Source organism: Perognathus longimembris, chromosome 11 (genome assembly GCF_023159225.1).
Source record: "Perognathus longimembris pacificus isolate PPM17 chromosome 11, ASM2315922v1, whole genome shotgun sequence".
NCBI classification, from domain to species: domain Eukaryota; kingdom Metazoa; phylum Chordata; class Mammalia; order Rodentia; family Heteromyidae; genus Perognathus; species Perognathus longimembris.
Genome location: NC_063171.1, coordinates 36016544 through 36035193, shown reverse-complemented (window position 1 = coordinate 36035193; position 18650 = coordinate 36016544). Strand labels below are relative to the sequence as shown.

The following is an 18650-nucleotide window of genomic DNA, read 5'->3' as shown; positions in this document are numbered from 1 at the left end:
GCGCTTTGAAAGACGGCGAAGCCGGTGGCCAGTGGCCGGGCGGGACCAACAAAGATGGCGGCGGCCCTTGCGGCGGGAGCGACCTGGGAAACAGCTGCGGCTAAAGCTGCAGCCGGGCCCGCGGGGGGGCTGCACGGGGGCATGAGGGGGTGGCCTTGAGCGGGAGCCTGGCCTCCCCCGCCGCCTCGCCGGGGGACAGGTACGGGCAGGGGTGCTGTGGCGGGGTGGGGTGGCTGAGCGGAGGGAGAACTGCTCCAGACCCCAGAGGGCTTCTTCGTAAAAGCCTAGGCTCGCGGGCCAGCAGGGCCTGGGAGAACTGGGCTGGAGGAGCGGCGTTCCCACACCGCCGGGAATAAGCCGCCGGACCCGTAGCCAATCAGCGGCCTTGGCCTTTCTGCCCTCGAGGGGGGCGGATCCGGGTAGAGCCTTGCTGTGGTGGGAGAGGTGCAGAGATTAGGGGTCAAGGAATTATTCGTCCTCTCTCCCTGGCTGTTGCCCCCTTGAGTCCCAAGACCATGAGAGAGCTCGGAGGTGGGGGAGGGAATGGATTGCAAATTACCCATTCAGTCCCCTTCATTTTCAGCACTTAGGGCCAGTGCTTTGAGATTGAAATACTGTCTTTGGGGTTGTTATCCTTGCATCTACACTTCTGTTTGACCACAAGTCCAGGGCACATCGTACTTGACTAGCTGACCCTTGTTACGAGTTTATGTATTACAAAGATAGCTGAGATTGTGACTGTCCATCACTGGCTTGTCAGTGTATTTTACAGGGAGGAAATGGGGGGGGGGGTGCTAGAAAGGGTCAAAGTCATTAGCTACTATCGTTCATTTATTGAAGAAAAGCTAAGCATTTTCTTTGTGCTAAGCATTTATGCTAGATACCAGAGATACAATAACTGACGTGATAGATATATTCTTTCCTGCAAAAGATATAGTAGCTAGTATGGTGGGTCTAGGGTCTTGCCTCCATCCAGAACTCGAATGCTGACCCTCTCTTTTCTCAGTTCCAGCCTGCAGTGTCCACAATGCCCCAGGCTTCTGAGCACCGCCTGGGCCGGACCCGAGAGCCACCTATCAATGTCCAGCCTCGAGTGGGATCCAAGCTACCATTTGCTCCCAGGGCCCGCAGCAAGGAGCGGCGCAGCCCAGCTCCTGGATCAAACCCCATGTTACGACCTCTGCCTCCCCGGCCAGGTCCCCCGGATGAACGGCTCAAGAAACTGGAGCTTGGACGGGGACGGACCTCATGCCCTCGTCCCAGAGGGCCCCTTCGGGCAGACCATGGGGTTCCCCTGCCTGGTTCACCACCCCCAACAGTGGCCCTGCCTCTCCCATCCCGGACCAACTTAGCCCGTTCCAAGTCTGTGAGCAGTGGGGACCTGCGGCCAATGGGGATTGCCTTGGGAGGGCACCGTGGCACTGGAGACCTGGGGGCTGCACTGAGTCGATTAGCACTCCGACCTGAGCCACCCACTCTGAGGCGTAGCACTTCTCTTCGTCGTCTTGGGGGCTTTCCTGGACCCCCTACCCTGCTCAGCATACGGACAGAGCCTCCTCCGTCTCATGGCTCCTTCCACATGATATCTGCCCGACCCTCTGAGCCTTTCTACTCTGATGACAAGATGGTGAGGACTTGCCAGCACACATGTCTTTCCATATTCATGTACCTCCATGCCTCCAGTTTTCTTGACATAATGGCTTTTCTGCCCCCCCCCCCCAATTCCTCATTACACCAGTGGGTTGTCTTTTCTCCCTTATTTTGGGGGCTTTTTAGCCCCTTTTCTGGGTTGTCTGTGAGTCCCCATCTGGGTGTGCCATTTCAGTCCCTAGGGGATTAACTTGACTATTTAGAATTCTTTGGGTCTCCCAGGCCCTTCCTTTCCCTTACTGTACCTTCTCTCCTAGGACTCTGCCTAGGCCTAATTAATCTCTGGAGCTGAAGAAGGGAGGGCTCAGAACATCTGAGCTAATGTGGTTGCCCATTTCCTGAGCTAAGTGAGCTAGGCTGATCGCAGTTGCAGCCAGCAGGAGAGGGTGCAGGAAAGGGCCACGGGGGCCGGAGGGGGCTTTGGGGGCAGCAAGGTGGGGGTAGGGAGTAGCTGGGCAACCATGCCAGTGCTTGGGGAGTTGCCCCTGGAGCTGCAACGCCGGCTAGCTGGGCAGAGGAGTAAGTGGGGGATAGGTGTGACAGCCATGGCTGAGTCGGTGGTACACTCAGCTGTGATGGGCTTACTGCTTATGGCCAGCGAGGTAGGAAGACCAATGAGGGAAAGGGGAGAGTTTGGGCAGATATGGGGTAGGGGAGGTAGTGAGCAGCATGCTACTGTAAAGTGCCAGGTAGGGTATATGGGAACCTGCTGACTGTATTCTGACTTTCCAGGCTCATCACACACTGCTTCTGGGCTCTGGTCATGTTGGTCTCCGAAATCTAGGAAATACAGTAAGCCATTTCCTTGGCCTTCCTCTGTAAAAGGAATACGAGATGGTGCTGGGAGTGGGGAGAAACTGTATATTTGGGGAAGGCACGTAAAAGGAGAGACTCCCTGGGCACTTGTCCGGAGAGATAACTGCAATGTCTCCACTGCTTCCTAGTGCTTCCTGAACGCTGTGCTACAGTGTTTAAGCAGCACCCGGCCTCTTCGAGACTTCTGTCTGAGAAGAGACTACCGGCAAGAGGTGCCTGGAGGAGGCCGAGCCCAAGAGCTTACTGAAGGTGGGTTGACAGTTCCTGCTCCCCTGTTGCCTATCCCCTGACCCCTTCCTTGGAGGTGCATCTGCCTGTGTGTATGGCTCCAAACCCTTCTATCTGACAGGCATTTTCTTAGCATCTCCTTTTCTAGAGATTGTTTACTGCTGAGCTTCCTCTTGCTTGCCTTGCAGACATTAACCTTTGTTTCCCTTCCCCACTTCCACCCCAACAGCTTTTGCAGATGTGATTGGTGCTCTCTGGCACCCTGACTCCTGTGAAGCTGTGAATCCTACTCGATTCCGAGCGGTCTTCCAGAAATATGTTCCCTCCTTCTCTGGATACAGGTGGGAGAGCTGGAGCATATGTTTTCTCTCTTACTATGTCTTGGGGTAGGGCCAGGCAGGAGCCCTGGTAGCATTGTTCTGAACCTGGAGATGTTTTCCATCTAGGAGGTAGGGACACGTGTCTGAGCAGAGGACAGTGTTTGTAGACTGAGAGGGGGACAGTTGTCTATATTATCTGTCTGGCTACAGCCAGCAGGATGCCCAAGAGTTCCTGAAGCTTCTCATGGAGCGGCTACACCTTGAAATCAACCGACGAGGCCGCCGGGCTCCACCAATTCTGACCAATGGTCCAGCTCCTTCTCCACCTCGCCGAGGAGGGGCTCTGCTAGAAGAATCTGAGTTAAGGTAATGGTTGCCCCCTATCCCTTTTTTTTCCAGTCATCCTTCAAGAACAAAGCTAGTCAACATTGGAGATGTACGGTCTGTTGAAACACTTGAGCATAGAAACTGGTTTGAGAAGCAGTATAGAAGCCGAAGAAAGCAAGGAGGAGGAGGGAAGCTGGGGTGTACAGATGGAGGCAGAAGACAGTGCTAAGGATTTTATCAAATCAAGGGAGAGGGATAATTAATGTGCAATAAAGTACACAAAAAAAGGCTTGAAGCCAAGTGGAGAAACAGTATGTTCTTCCCTGTGTACATTCCTTTTTCTCTCACTTTGAATTTTCCTAGATGGTTTCCTGAAGCATTACTACTTTGACTTTAGAAAAATAGGGAAGGGGATTTGGTAGTTCATTAGAACAATTGCCTATCAAGTGCAAAGCCCTGAGTTCAGTCCTTAGCTCTGCACAAAACAAGGGTATCCGATGAGTGGGATATAAGTACTGATCTTGTCAGGAGTATTGGGGTTGCCCAATTCTGTGTCTCATGAATGTTCCTCACTTCCCTTGATCGGTGGTAGTGATGATGACCGAGCCAACCTAATGTGGAAGCGTTACCTGGAGCGAGAAGACAGCAAGATTGTGGGTATGGAATGGGTGAAACAATGGGGAAAGTAAGAGTGTGTGTCTATGTGTGTGTGTGTGTGTGTGTGTGTCTGTGTGTGTGTATGTGGTTTAGGAGATAAAAAACAATTATACTATCAAGGAGAATAGGAAAAAGAATGGATGATGATTGTGGAATGGTGTGGAGAGTTTGGTAGAAGTTTTGTTGATAAAGGAGGGTCAAGCAAAGGGATGGAAAGAGACAGGATTCCAAAAAAGCATCTCTCGCATCCAGTAATGACTTTTTTCTGTCCTTTTGCTTCTGCCTAGACTTGTTTGTGGGCCAGTTGAAAAGCTGTCTCAAGTGCCAGGCCTGTGGGTATCGCTCCACAACCTTCGAGGTTTTTTGTGACCTGTCCCTGCCCATCCCCAAGGTGGGATTCTAGAGGATTCTGGGGGAACATAGGTTATATGGCCAAACCTTACCAACCTCCAGAGTGTGGGTGGGGATGCTCTGGGTCTCTAGAGCAGAACTGAAGCCTGGGTTGATTAAGAAGAGCTGGAAATTCAGAATGTGCTGACCCTTACTTACACTTTCCCCCCCAGAAAGGATTTGCTGGGGGCAAAGTGTCTCTGCGGGATTGTTTCAGCCTTTTCACCAAGGAAGAAGAGCTAGAATCGGAAAATGCCCCAGTATGTAGAGGTTCACAAGGGATATAATAAGGGTGGGAGACCTGGGTGAAACCTTATATAAATAAAAGGGTGGGATATAAATAAAAGGAATGTGGCTTAGTGGTAGAGTGCTTGCCTAGCATGCATGAAGCCCTGGGCTCGATTCCTCAGTACCACATAAAAAGAAAAAGCCAGAAGTGATGCTGTGACTCAAGTGGTAGAGTGCTAGCCTTGAGCAAAATGAAGCCAAGGACAGTGCCCAGGCCCTGAGTTCAAACCCCGGGACTGGCAAAAAAAAAGGGGGGGGCGGGGGCGGGTTATACATGTTTTCTCAGTATGGGGAACAATTAGGTGTTTAGGTTTGTGCTGGAAACTTTACTTGGTATTTATTTAGGTATGTGACCGATGTCGGCAGAAAACGCGAAGCACCAAAAAGTTGACAGTACAAAGATTCCCCAGAATCCTTGTGCTCCATATCCTAATCTTCAAATTCTTATTTCTCTGAAGATATCTCCCATACATTCTTTCTTCACATTCATTGAGTTTTCCTTGGGAAAAGGCAGCCACCCTATCTTTCCCTACCATCTCCTGGTGTGTTTTGGGGGGAGGGAAGAGATCATATATTTATAGAGATGCTCTACTCTTAAGTGCTCCTTAACCAGGGATTAGATCTGAACCGATTTTCCACTTCCCGAGGCTCCATCAAGAAAAGTTCAGTAGGTGTCGACTTCCCACTGCAGCGACTGAGCCTAGGGGACTTTGCCAGTGACAAAGCCGGTGAGTCTGGTGGGTAAGCCCTAAAGAGCCTCAGGAAGGTGGAGCACAGCTCTGATTGTGGCAATTGATAATTTCTAATTCCACAGGAAGCCCTGTATACCAACTGTATGCCCTTTGCAACCACTCGGGCAGCGTCCATTATGGCCACTACACAGCCCTGTGCCGGTGTCAGACTGGTTGGCATGTCTACAATGACTCTCGGTGAGAACAGCCTCCCAGTCAACTGTCCCACTTCACTGCAGCCCTGACTCTTTCCCCTTTTATGCTAGCACCAGGAGCACAGAGTGCCTAGTAAAGGAGAAGTGTTGGTCTCTCCTGATGGCTTCCTCCGAAGTTGCATCTGGGGGGGAGAAAGGGATATACAGAGATGACCACAACTTCTTTCCTATCTCTTTCTAGTGTCTCCCCTGTCAGTGAAAATCAGGTGGCATCCAGTGAGGGCTACGTGCTGTTCTATCAACTGATGCAGGAGCCACCCCGGTGCCTGTGACATCCCCTTCAGCCCTGGCACCTGTGAAACCCTCTCAACACCCTTAAGTCCCAAGGCTCCCCATTTACCTCAGAGACGTCTATTTTTGTGTCTTTTTAATCGGGGAGGGGGAGGAGGTGGTTGTAGCTCTCATTATTTTTTTTATTAAAAGGTATCCTACCTGGAGGCTCCCTTGTCTCCCAACCCCATGTACAGAGCTCACCAGGCCCATGCCGTGTACAGCCCCCAGGCCCTCTGCAGTCTCACTTTTTTGTGAATAAATTTGTTAAGAAAAAGTGATGTCGTTTATTTATATTTGTGTTTAGGGATTGCAGAACAGAACTGGGTCTAGTGGAGTCTTTGTAAGACTGGTTCCATCTCTGAGCAGGTGGGGGCGCTATCATTCGGTGGGCAGTGGGGAGGGGTGCTGACAAGTAGGATGCCCAAACAGTGAAGATTATGGGAGAAGGAAGGCTAACTTGAGTCATGAAGCTGCGGGGACGCAGAAACTATAGAGTGCGAGCACTGGTGTGCCGAGTTTTGCCAGAGATGGGGGCTGCCCCTCGAGGGTGCGACACCCGAGAACCCCTGTTGACAAACATTGGGTACGTTGCCGGGCGTCCCTAGTTCCCGTAGGCCCCGTCTGTTGCTAACACCAAGGAGCTGTTTATGGAGCAGCCTCCCCGCGGACTGGCCTCCAGTGTCCCGATCTGCTCTCCCTACAACCAAAGCTCCCGGGGCCCTCCCTCCAGGGCTCTAACCCTAGCTGGGCTCAGGAAACTTGAGCTGGGGAATGCAGACTCCCGGAATCAGTCTTGCATGCAGTCAAACTGGGAAGACAGTGGCGGCTACGGGGATTCACTCATACTTGGCACCCAACTGGTTAATCTGCTCTACAGATTGACTCTTAGCTTTTACGGTGGCTCCGCCCCATAGGGTCACTGCCAGTTCAGCATTTTCATTGGTGAATGTGATCCGGGACTTTCCAGGACCCGCCAATCCAGAAGCAGGAATGAAAGGCTTTGGCACGTGCCGCGGGAGTAGAGTGGACGGCGAGCGGGAGAGACCGCTAGGGCTGGGGGCGGGGGTAAAGCACTGGCTGAGCTCCTTCCCCTCCCGAGTGCCGGAAACCCAACTCCTCCGAATTCTAGCCTGCTGTGGCCCCGTGATCCTGCCCCAGGCAGATAGCGTGGGCGGGGCCCTTATCTGCAAACTCTGGAACCAGGCCTCAGCTTCTACTTCCTTTTCTCTCATTTTCTCTCTTCCCCAGCTCCCGGGTGGGTGCTGGCTTCTGGGTGAAGAACATTAATCTGCCAACACTGACTTGCTCTGCCTTAGTTTCCCCTAAATCAGTGAGTGGCGGACCGAGGCGGGCCGAAGGAACGGGGAACTCCCCCAACTTCTGAAGCTGAGGATACCATGTGATCTGATGGTTCGCGTCCTGCTCTTTCTCCAGGCTTTCCAATGGGCCGGACGGTGGTGGTGCTTGGTGGAGGTATCAGTGGCTTGGCTGCCAGTTACCACCTGAGTCGAGCCCCCTGTCCCCCTAAGGTGAGTACCCTATTCATACCAGAGGTAGTAGCATCCTTTAACACTCTTACATTTCCAGCAAAAGCTGGAGGAACACACCTCTTCAGTGTCTCTCCCCTTTGTCGCCAGGTGGTTCTAGTGGAGGGCAGCAAGCGTTTAGGAGGCTGGATCCGCTCAATCCGAGGGCCTGATGGTGCCATCTTTGAACTTGGACCTCGGGGAATTAGGCCTGCTGGAGCCCTGGGCGCCCGGACCCTGCTCCTGGTGAGCGACTTGTGGGGTTTGTAGGGAAGGTTGCAGAAAGGACTTCCACAAAATGGGGTAGATTTGAGGGGAGTATGTGGTTCAGCTTTTTCCTTAGTTTCTCCTCTTCCCGATGACATGTGAAGAGCAGGTTTCTGAGCTTGGCCTGGACTCAGAAGTGTTGCCTGTTCGCGGAGACCATCCAGCTGCCCGGAACAGGTTCCTGTATGTTGATGGCGCCCTGCACCCTCTACCCACTGGCCTCAGGTAACAAGACCCTCCTACTGTAATCCATTCTTAAATCCTTTCCATTTCTTCATCCCTGTCAGTCAGCCTTCCCAGCAAAAGGGGGCCAAATGAATGAAAATGACCGCCTGGAGTTGGGAAGGTAATTTTCTCTTCATTATGCCTTCCTCCATGCAGGGGGCTACTCCGCCCTTCACCCCCCTTCTCCAAACCTCTGTTTTGGGCTGGGCTGAGGGATTTGATGAAGCCCAGGGGCAAAGAGCCTGATGAGACTGTGCACAGTTTTGCCCAGCGCCGCCTTGGACCTGAGGTGACACTACTCAGAGGCCTCAAACCTCTCCCCTTGAACCAGCTGCAGAGCCCCTTCCTCACACTTACCCCCAAGGGTTCTTCTGTATTATTTCATGATCCCTCTTCATATCACTGGAATCTCCAGAAGTTAGTATTGAGAGTTAAAACAAATGCTTTCTCCTCTTTCTTAGTCTTCTGTTAAGAGTAGGAAGACCCCGAACTTAAGCCCTCCCCCCACCAGCATTCCCTACCAACAAAAGGGGCAATGGTAATTGGTGTAGTTTATTCCTTGACCTTTCATTCCCAATCTCACCCTTAAGGTGGCATCTCTAGCTATGGACAGTCTCTGCCGTGGAGTATTTGCAGGCAACAGCCGTGAGCTTAGCATCAGGTCCTGCTTTCCCAGTCTCTTTCAAGCTGAGCAAACCCATCGTTCTGTAATACTGGGCCTCCTGCTGGGGGCAGGTAAGGAGAGGATTGGTTTAAAGTTATTAAGGTCTGCCAAATTGAAGGGCTGGGCTGGTGGGGGTAGGGGTAGGAGGAGTTGCATTATCTTGATGTTCTTTGCTTCCTCCTCTGCAGGTCAGAGGCCACAGCTGGACTCAGCACTTGTTCGCCAGGCTCGTGCTGAACGCTGGAGCCAGTGGTCACTTCGTGGAGGGCTGGAGATGTTGCCTCAGGCTCTTGACACCCATCTGACTGGTAGAGGGGTCAGTGTTCTCAGAGGCCAGCCAGTCAGTGGGCTCAGCCTCCAGGCAGAAGGGCGCTGGAAGGTAGGTGACCCCTCTGGAGGGTAATGAACCCATGTTATTCTTACCATCACTGTCTTAAGTCGTTTAATCAGGCCAGGGCTGATAGCACTAGTTCCTCATTGTTTTTAAGCCTTTAGAAGTTAAGGCATTCTCAAAGTTCTGAGGCCTTATTTGTGCACCTTCTTCAAATACCCCAAGGTACAAATCTTACAATAGTAGTAGTACTTGTGCATAGCTCAAGAATAGGGAAAGAGGGGCTGGGGATATAGCCTAGTGGCAAGAGTGCCTGCCTCGGATACACGAGGCCCTAGGTTCGATTCCCCAGCACCACATATGCAGAAAACGGCCAGAAGCGGCGCTGTGGCTCAAGTGGCAGAGTGCTAGCCTTGAGCGGGAAGAAGCCAGGGACAGTGCTCAGGCCCTGAGTCCAAGGCCCAGGACTGGCCAAAAAAAAAAAAAAAAAAAAAAAGAATAGGGAAAGAACCAACCTGAGTGAACATTCCAAACTACTCATTAATGATTTTTGTGTACATGATATTCTCTCCAACACCCTATCTTTCCTATCACTTGGGTTCCGAGGAAATTGACAGTGAAGAAGCAAGTCCCATGTTACTCATGAAGTTCTCATTATTACTCTTTCAAATATCCTCATCCTCCCAGGTGTATCTAGGGGACAGCAGTCTGGAGGCTGACCACATTATTAGCGCCATTCCAGCTTCAGGTAATGGCTGATCCCATCATCTCCCCAATCATTAAGAATGAGTATAATCCTCAAGAGAGCTGACAAAACTAGGAATGTATCTTGAATCAGTCCTGTCTGGTCTTCAGTGCTCAGCAAGCTGCTTCCTGCTGAGGCTGAACCACTGGCTCGTGTCCTAAGTACCATCACTGCTGTGTCTGTAGCCGTAGTGAATCTACAGTACCAAGGAGCGCATCTACCTGTCCAGGTATGACACTGAGAGGAATGGGAAATGGGCTCTGCTGGAACCCTTCCCTTCTAATATGCAGATTTCTTTCTTCCCAGGGATTTGGACATTTGGTGCCATCCTCAGAAGACTCGAGTGTCCTGGGAATTGTGTATGACTCAGTTGCATTCCCAGAGCAAGATGGGAAACCCTCAGGCCTCAGAGTGACTGTGAGAAGAGGATACTTTGCCTAGTGGGATTTTCAAAGGGCTCCTCTATGCCCCAGTGTAGACAAGACCAGACTGGTCAGTGCTATGTTCCCTTCGTAGGTCATGTTGGGAGGTTCCTGGTTACAGAAGCTGGAGGCTAGTGGCTGTGTCTTATCTCAGGAGCTGTTCCAACGGCAGGCACAGGAAGCAGCTGCAACACAACTGGGACTTAAGGACCCACCAAGTCACTGTTTGGTCCATCTACACAAAGTGAGTTGAGAAAAATTTCCATAATTTCTCCACTGTAGAACTTAAAAGGAGGGACTGGTAATATTTATGATGTCAACCAAGGCCTGATAAATCAGGAATGAATTTTCTCTGCATCTTCTTTCTCCTCAGCACTGCATCCCCCAGTACACATTAGGCCACTGGCAAAAACTGGGTAAGTTGAGAATACAATTGGGCAGAAGAAAGCTAAGTAAATCGGACCCAAGCTGTAACATTCCTTTGGTCCTTTCCTTCCAGAGTCAGCCATGCAATTCCTGACTGCTCGGAAGTTGCCACTAACTCTGGCTGGAGCCTCCTATGAGGGAGTTGCTGTCAATGACTGTATAGAGAGTGGGCGCCAGGCAGCAGTCACTGTCCTGGGCACAGAGCCCAACAGCTGATCACCGACTTCCACTCATGGAAATAAACGTTGCTGGAGCTGAGCTTGCTCTCACTGTTCTTTCACCTATAAGCATGAGGGTAGAGATGGGATCCAAGAAGATAAAGTGTGCCTGTGATGCAGAAAGCAAAAGCAGAAGCGAGACAAAGTCCTTTATTAGAAAATATATCAAAATCCTGGCCCTCTGAGCCAGGACCAGAAGAGGGAGCTACTCCAACACTTGGCATAAAGTGCCCAGAGAAGGGCTTCCTTCACCAGACAGCTTCCTTGGAACCATAAATAGAATAAATATTCACAGAGGTCCCAGGGGAAGCCAGATCACTCTTCTTGGAAGTGATCTCTATGGAAGAGGAAGGGGCTTGGGACCCAGCCCTGCTCCTACCCCAGGGACAAGGGACTCCCAGGAGTCATCACATAAAATCATGACATCAAGAATTCACAGTCATAAGCTCTGGCAGGTGGCCCTAGAAAAAGGGACTGCCAAGTCTAGAGGAGCCCAGCTCCAGTCCAGCAGTGAAGAGAGGCCCCTGGCCCCTAGCATAGCACTAGAGCTCAGTTCTCCCACACTTCTCTGAGAGGAGTGAGGAGCTGAGGGTGGGGAGAATACAATCCCTTTGATTCAGTTTCATGATTAAGGTGGGCAAGGAGGAGTCAGTGTGAACCACGGGGGACTGTGTGGTTGGCAGTAGGCAGAGGGCCAGGCCTAGCTGGGGGCCGGCGCTGCAGCATCTCTTGACGGAAGGCTTGGGAGGAACCAGGTGGGTAACGAGGACCAGAGGGAGCACGAGGACCCCGGGGATCAGTCCCAATGTCTGCTGTGACATTTGTATACAGAGGACCCAGCTCTCGAGCCAGCAATCTGTATGTCAGTGAGTTCATTCCATCTTGTGTCCAGGAATTCTGGGTACGGACCAGGAGGTCAAATCTGAGGGTTAGAAGTTGGAAACTAAGACGCAGAAAGGAATAGACAGGAATCTGAACTCTTTGGGGGTAAGAAGTTTCCTGAGAATACAGTAAAAATTCCCAGGTAGCTCTCCCTACCTGTGGGGATTTTCCTCATTGCCCTTATCTCCTCGGTGCTTCACCATCTTATAGTGTCCCACAGATGTGGGAGGCCGAGAGATCTTCATACCAGCCAGACGCACCCTAAAGGAAAAGTGAGAGGCTCTTGGAGGATCCGGCATGGAGGAAAGCTTCTGGCAAGTGTATAAAAAAAGCCAGCAAAGAAGGGGCAGCATGTTTCTGTACACAAAGAACAATGACTACTGGTTAAAGCAAAACATTTTAAAGTGCCATATAGAGAAGGCAGGAGAAAATCAAACAGGAAGAAGGATATAGATGAAGGGAATGTAAAAGCTCCATATATCCAAATTGGCAGGGCCCAGAGCCAGGCACCCTGGGGCCTTTTTTTTTTTTTTTGGCCAGTCCTGGGCCTTGGACTCAGGGCCTAAGCACTGTCCCTGGCTTCTTTTTGCTCAAGGCTAGCACTCTACCACTTGAGCCACAGCGCTACTTCTGGCCATTTTCTATATACGTGGTGCTGGGGAATTGAACCCAGGGTTTCATGTATACAAGGCGAGCACTCTTGCCACTAGGCCATATTCCCAGCCCCACCCCGGGACATTTAAACAATTGTTAGAGAGTTTGGTTTGTATCTACTATGTTTGCTTCTCTCAGGACTTGCTCTTGCCGTCTGAGAAGGACAGGAAAAAGAGCCATTTTGTCAAAAGGATAGGACATGATTGGGAGTTGCAGTTCCAAACTCGGCACATTTCCCCCCCATTTTTGGTGCCAAGAACCAAACCTAGGATCTTGCACATGCTAAGCACACACTCTACCACCGAGCTGAACAGACCAGTAATTCATACTTAGAATTAAAGGCTATAACACCTCTATAACACCTCTCCCTAGTAGCACATCATTTCTTGTGTGTGTTTTTCATGGACACAAGTAATCAGGACTTTAAATCCTAATACTGACAGACAAAAGCAAGGAGTAAAGATAGCCTAGGAAGAAACTGAAAGAATATGTGCATTTGGAATTTGCTGAGTACTTTACATGCCCACATCCCCAAAAAGATGAGAATCCACAGATTCCCAATCCCAGTGGATACAACAGAGGCAATAAATCCAGCATGCCAAGCCTGGTATTCACACCACATATAAAACTGGGTCAAATGACGCTGAAGGTCAGAATGTTTCACACGCTAAAAAATGAGTTGGTATCATGCCAATGGCACTGGCCAGTTTTTTTTTTTCAAGTGGTCTGGCTACATGGAGCAGATCCTCTATCCTCATAGGAGTATCAGGATGCAAGCCTATCAGATGGCAGGACTAAACCAGTCCCTAAGACATTCTCCAGCCCTGGAAACCCATGACAATATTTCCTATAGCTAACTAGGTCTAGAAAAATAACATGACAGAATGAACAGAAAGCAGCACACAAAGCCTGACCTGAGTAGACTAAAAAAGACTAAGGGAAAGGAATATGCCCAACGTAGGACAAAAAGACTAGCCAGGGATAGGGACAAAAGCAGTAGCAGGAAATCTGACCTGGTAGCAATGTCGTCGTCCTCACCACCCCAGCCCCAGTATTCATTGGGGAAGCCATTCATCTTCAGGTATTGGTCAGGAGTGAGCGCTGAGACCCCTCCAAAGTACTGAGGGTATGGAAGGCTAGGGAGAGAAAGATCCTTGCAATGCACAAATCTTGGAGACATCCCTACCCATAACCCCTGGGCTCTCCTTCCATCATCTCCACACTTCCCAGAACCCTTCCATGCCCTCTACCTGTATCCAAACTTGTTCATGGCAACAGCTACATGGCGGGGTCCCCGGGGGTCACACACATACAGATTGTGGTCATTTTCTGGCAGGAGATCTACATCATGCAAGAACAGACAGTCCCACTCTTCGTCACGAAGGGCCTCCCGCACCCCAACGTTCAGTAGCTTTGCCCTGTTAAATGTTCCATTTCCAGCCTAGAAGAGAATGGACAAGGACTATAGACAGCATGGATGAGCAGGATCTGAAGTATAAACATGCAAAGGGGAGTCTATGTGGAATGAAAGGCAAGGAAAGTAAAGAGAAAGACAAACTATCTTTTTCATTTAGCTAGTCAAAATTATTTTTTTGCATGTCAGCATATGCTTGACATTTAGGTGCTGCTGTTTTAGCATTTCATAACAATCATGTAGAAAGTGTGGTATATTATCTGCTGGCTGGGAATGTGGCTTACTGGTAGAATGCTTGCCTAGCATGCATGAAGCCCTGGGATTGATTCTTCAGTACTGTATAAACAGAAAAGGCTGGAAGTGGCATTGTGGTTCAAATGGTGGAGTACCAGTCTTGAGTAAAAGAAGTTCAGAGACAGTGTCCAAGCCCTGAGTTTAAGTCCCAAGACTGAGGGGGGGGGGGGGCGGTGCGTGGTAATATTATCTGTTGTTTCTTGCCTTTATTTTAGAGGGGTTAAATAATCTTTTCCTTTTTTGGTAGTACTGGAATTTGAACTTGACTTCATGCTAGGCAGGTACTCTGCCACTTGAACCGTGCCTCTATCCTTTTTCACTTTATTTTTTTAGATAAAGTCTCACATTATTTGCCCAGGCCACCCTGGACCACAATCCTCCTATTTGTTTATTTATTTATTTACTTATTTAGGTTGGTCATGTGGCTTAAACTCTGGGCCTAGGTATTGTCCCTGAGCTCTTCAGCTCAAGGCTAGTGCTCTAACACTTTGAGCCACAGGACCACTTCCACAATCCTCCTATTTATAACTCAAACACAACTGGGATTACAAACCTGCACCACTATTCCCAGGTGATACAATAAGGGTTTTGATAACTTTTTGCCCACTCTGGCCTTAAACCTTGATCCTCCTGATCTCTGCCTCCCAAGCAGCTGAGATTACAGGCATGAGCCTCCAAGCCTAGCTTAAAGGGTTAAATACCTTGCTCACCCTTCTGTATAACACCTTAGTAACAACAATGAAATTATATTTTAAAATACCTTGTTTAATGTCACACATGACACAAGTTATAGAGTTAGAATTTTAGCCCTCTGCCAGATTCCAAATTTGCATAAGCCACTAAACAAAAGAAAAATCATAGATGACATGGGACATTGAGAGGAAAAAACCTTAAACAGAATAAGGAGAACAAGGAAGAACAAGGCCAGGGGCTTTACTTCCCACTCTGCCCTCTTAACAATGATTCTGGGTACCCAATAGGTGAGAGTGAAGTGGCATTTATTTGCAGCTTCTTAACATGAAAGAAAGAGTAAGGTGCAGGGGCTGAGATTATGATCTATTGGTAAAGTGCTTGCCTCATATACATGAAGCCCTAGGTTCGATTCCTCAGCACCACATACATAGAAAAAGCTGGAGGTGGCGCTGTGGCTCAAGTGGTAGAGTGCTAGCCTTGAGCAAAAAGAAGCCAGTGACAGTGCTCGGGCCCTGACTGAGCAAACAACAAAAGAGGACTGGCAAAAAAAGCAAAAGAGAAAGGTGTACATGGAAAGTACCTGGTGGATGACATAGATGCCATAAGCAAGCTGCTGGCGCTGCAGGAAGGGGTGTAAATGGTAGAGCAGCAGACGAAGGTGGTGCTCCCGGGCACGATGGGGCACAATAATGGCTGTTCGGGAGCGGGGTTCACACCCTGCAGGGCGGTACCGGCCCCCTGGTTCCACCCGGGGATTCCGCTCTACAATCTCTGCTAGTGATGGCACTGGGCTAAAGGATACCGACACAGGGCCCACTGTTGGGAAAGGAATGATAAGTTCAGGCGGATTGGAGGGAAAAGGTGAAAAGAATGAACAGTAGGGCCTGGGAATACATCTGGCCCTGACACTCTGGCCCTGAGCTTAGATTCCCCCAGGGCTCATTCAGAAACTTCACAAGCTTTGGGTTTCCTCTTATTGAGACAGCTGCTCAAAGCCTGGAAGGAGCAGACTACTCACATGACATACCTTCTGAATTAAGGGTTCTACAACTTTCTGGTTTGAAGCTAAAGTTGGGAGAGGAAGAGAACATGGCTTCCAACTAGCTAATTAAGCCAGGGTGCATCTACAAAGGGAATAATTCCTAGCCTGAGGCAGGAAAAACCCATAAATAAGCAAGCAATAGAAGACTGTGACTCAAATCAGAGCCTAAACTCTAATTCAGAATCCATTCTTTCTCTACCTCAGCCCAATTTCAGCGTACATTAATCTACATCCCACTCTGTGACTGTCCAATATACCCTGCCCTCTATACCTTGTCATTTCTTTCAACTTCCTTTTGTACTCACCTAAAAGAGGAGACCGTTCAGGACAGTAGGGCAGAGCTTGAGGAACTAGAGGACCCCCTGGGGCTACAGGGGCCCCAGGCAGATGACTGAGGTTACTGTAGACATCCCGGGGATGAGAATAGTCAAATGTTGGCCCCTGATCTCTGCCAAATAGGGCACTAAGACTTCGGAAGCCCCCTAGTGACAGGTACATCATGACAGCCAGCTGGGAGCCCACAAGCAGGGCCAGGGTACAGGGCCTCTCCAGCAGCCTCCGCAACATCCTGACTTGAGGTCTGAGGAGGGAGAGAGGAGAGTTCTGGGAGGAGGCAAGAAGACAGCGAGCCAGCAGGGAGATTAGCAGGTCAGAAATGAAGAGGGTGCCAGGGCACACCGGCAAAACAGGCAGAGAACAAAGTCATAGAAATAAACACACAGGTGTACAATCAGTCACACAAGGAAAGGAAATACCTAGAATGTAACCACCAGTAGCTCAAACACCTGTCACTTCCAGCCTGTTTCATTTCCATACACCCCCCCAATCACTCCTACCATCTATACTCAGTCCCCACCCCTAAGAATTCTTTCATCATTTAAGTTCCATGTCCATCTCACAAGTCTCTGATGTCCCTCCAGTCTTAAAGAGGGGAAGAAGACTCACCTAGGTTCAAGCTGTCTTCTTCCGGACAGTGGGGGCTCCAGGGGGTTCCGGGGGTACACCGATGTGAGGCATTATCTAGAATTGGAAATGTCACAAAGGAGAGGGAGGCTCCATCCAGCTCCTCATAGCAAATCTGGTACCAGCTGGAACAGAAGTGGTCAAGGATAGTCAGACACGTGCATGTAGAAATCAATGTTCGGATGGCTGGGGGTGTGGTTTAAGTGGTATAGTACCTAATTCGAACCCCAGCATCACCACACACAAAACAATAATAAATCGAGACAAAACTAGTTTTCCCTCAGGGGAAGTGAGGGAAAGTGTTTGGAAAGAAGAGGAGTGCAGAAGACACTAGTTACTGGGCCTTTCTTCCCTGGCTACTCTGGAATGAGTGTGACTGTGTGGGGTCGGTACTTAACCCCCAATCGCAATAGAACGGATTCGTTTTAGGAAGTGGGAACAGTACAGCAAGTAGGGGTGTTATTTCCCCCCACCCTGAAAACCCGTTGAAGAGACAAGACAGTCATGACAGGACCTTGGAGTGGCCTCAGGAGAAGTCAGGGCGAAGTAGGAGACAGGCTCTTTCTGGTCTTCACGAGCCAGGGAGCTTGCTCGGCAGGTGCAGGGAGCGTGACCACCTGGGAGCTACAAGCCGACAGCCCCTAAGGGCTGTCGGGAGCAGGGCGGGGGGGGGAGGGGGGCGTCCTTTACCTTTCTACCTTTCCAGGTTCGAATGCGGGTGGGGAGGAGGGCGCCTGCCGGTCAGGGGTGCCTGCGCGGACTCACCTGGAGGGGCGTGGCCAGAGATGTTCAGGGGGATTAGCACCCCGTTCTTTCGGAGCACGCCCATTTCATCCCTCTCCCTCCGACCCCTCCTCCCTTGCCTGGCCCTGCAAAATGAGCCCGCCCGGCCCCCATCCACCCTTCTACGCGGGACCCCCATCCCCATTCAAGCTTTTCTCTAGCTTTACCCCAAACTTCTCACCTCTCGACCACCCGAGCCGTTCTCCCAGGCTTCTCCCCCCTCACGGTCCTCAGTTTACATACCTGGTGGGTTTCCAGTCGTCACCGCCGCCCCGACAGCCGGGCAGGAACAGCGGCCGCCATCTTGGAAGCGGGCGCCACGGGGCGTGGCCTTGCGTCACGGAGGAGGGCTCTGGGGGCGTGGCCAGGCCGGGGGAGCGCTGCCTGCAGCAGGTCCCAGCCGGAGTGCGGCCGGGGTTCCAGGATCCCACCTCTCAGATAACGACAGCAGTTCAAATCCTCCTTTTGCGCTAGGACTGAAGCTAGAGTTTCTGCTGCTTCCGACGACCTCACTCACCCCAGGGAGTAGGCTGAGCCCTTCTCCTGAGTGTTATTGGCGCCCCCTGCAACCTATTGTACCATTTTATTTTATTTTTATTTTTGTCAGTCGTAGGGTTTGAACTCTGGGCCTGGCTGCTGTCCCTGAGTTCTTCGGCTCAAGGCTAGTGCTCTACCACTTGAGCCACAGCGCCATCTCCATTTTTTTTTTCTGGTGGTTAATTGGAGATTAGAGTCTCACAGACTTCCCTGCCCTGGCTGGCTTTGAACCGCCATCCTTCGAGTAGCTAGGTAGTGCCATTTTAAATCACGATTCTTTCACGCTCAGGCTACAGGGTTGCCGACTACCGTAGCACAACTTTGTATCCCCATGCTTAAAATGGACACAGTTAGTAAAACAGAAATGTTGAGTGTGGAGAGAAACACAGTATCTGCTTTAATGGAAGACTGTGTTTCCATAGATATTGGCATAAAACGGAAGCTACATTATGTGTGATTGTTTCTCCATGGCTTCCTCTCCCGCTAGCATATACATGTGTGTATGTATGTATATATATGTGTGTGTGTATGTGTGTACGTATACACACACACACACACACATCTCCACCAAAAAGCCAGAAGTGACTTGAGCTGTGGCTCAAAAGGTAGAGTGCCAGCCTTGAGTAAAAAACCTAAGTGAGGGCTGGGAATGTGGCCTAGTGGCAAGAG

General features: G+C 50.3%; 3 protein-coding genes across 13 annotated transcripts; 2 read left to right on the top strand and 1 right to left on the bottom strand.

The window, feature by feature from the left end:
* The first annotated feature begins 29 nt into the window (after positions 1–29).
* On the top strand, positions 30–6169 carry Usp21 (ubiquitin specific peptidase 21). Its single transcript, XM_048358031.1, has 13 exons — positions 30–199; positions 1007–1627; positions 2383–2442; positions 2595–2715; positions 2924–3035; positions 3225–3380; positions 3934–3998; positions 4286–4389; positions 4562–4648; positions 5022–5100; positions 5297–5404; positions 5491–5605; positions 5804–6169. Exons 2-13 carry the CDS (start codon positions 1028–1030, stop codon positions 5892–5894), a joined length of 1698 nt encoding a protein of 565 aa, XP_048213988.1. The 5' UTR covers positions 30–199; positions 1007–1027; the 3' UTR covers positions 5895–6169.
* Positions 6170–6951: 782 nt separating this feature from the next.
* Ppox (protoporphyrinogen oxidase) lies at positions 6952–10759 on the top strand. 4 transcript variants are annotated; one of them, XM_048357010.1, is made up of 13 exons: positions 6952–7098; positions 7330–7424; positions 7533–7667; positions 7798–7913; positions 8070–8202; positions 8504–8648; positions 8766–8956; positions 9596–9656; positions 9764–9882; positions 9960–10070; positions 10170–10319; positions 10449–10491; positions 10575–10759. In XM_048357010.1, the coding sequence occupies exons 2-13, from the start codon at positions 7338–7340 to the stop codon at positions 10715–10717; spliced, it is 1434 nt and encodes a 477-aa protein (XP_048212967.1). In that variant the 5' UTR covers positions 6952–7098; positions 7330–7337; the 3' UTR covers positions 10718–10759. The 4 variants fall into 4 exon arrangements, with proteins under 4 accessions (XP_048212967.1, XP_048212966.1, XP_048212968.1 ...); XM_048357009.1 differs by lacking the exon at positions 6952–7098 and adding an exon at positions 7125–7225; XM_048357011.1 differs by lacking the exons at positions 6952–7098; positions 7330–7424 and having other exon boundaries at positions 7534–7667; positions 7753–7913.
* A 95-nt stretch (positions 10760–10854) lies between these two features.
* Positions 10855–17760, bottom strand: B4galt3 (beta-1,4-galactosyltransferase 3). Of its 8 annotated transcripts, none has more exons than XM_048357014.1 (9): positions 17688–17760; positions 17352–17426; positions 16644–16786; positions 16004–16278; positions 15237–15472; positions 13506–13696; positions 13269–13391; positions 11758–11862; positions 10855–11641 (listed from the first exon to the last, which is right to left on the bottom strand). In XM_048357014.1, the coding sequence occupies exons 4-9, from the start codon at positions 16263–16265 to the stop codon at positions 11368–11370; spliced, it is 1191 nt and encodes a 396-aa protein (XP_048212971.1). In that variant the 5' UTR covers positions 16266–16278; positions 16644–16786; positions 17352–17426; positions 17688–17760; the 3' UTR covers positions 10855–11367. The 8 variants fall into 8 exon arrangements, with proteins under 8 accessions (XP_048212971.1, XP_048212972.1, XP_048212974.1 ...); XM_048357015.1 differs by having other exon boundaries at positions 16004–16301; positions 16645–16786; XM_048357017.1 differs by having other exon boundaries at positions 16004–16301; positions 16644–16718.
* Between the last annotated feature and the right edge of the window lie 890 nt (positions 17761–18650).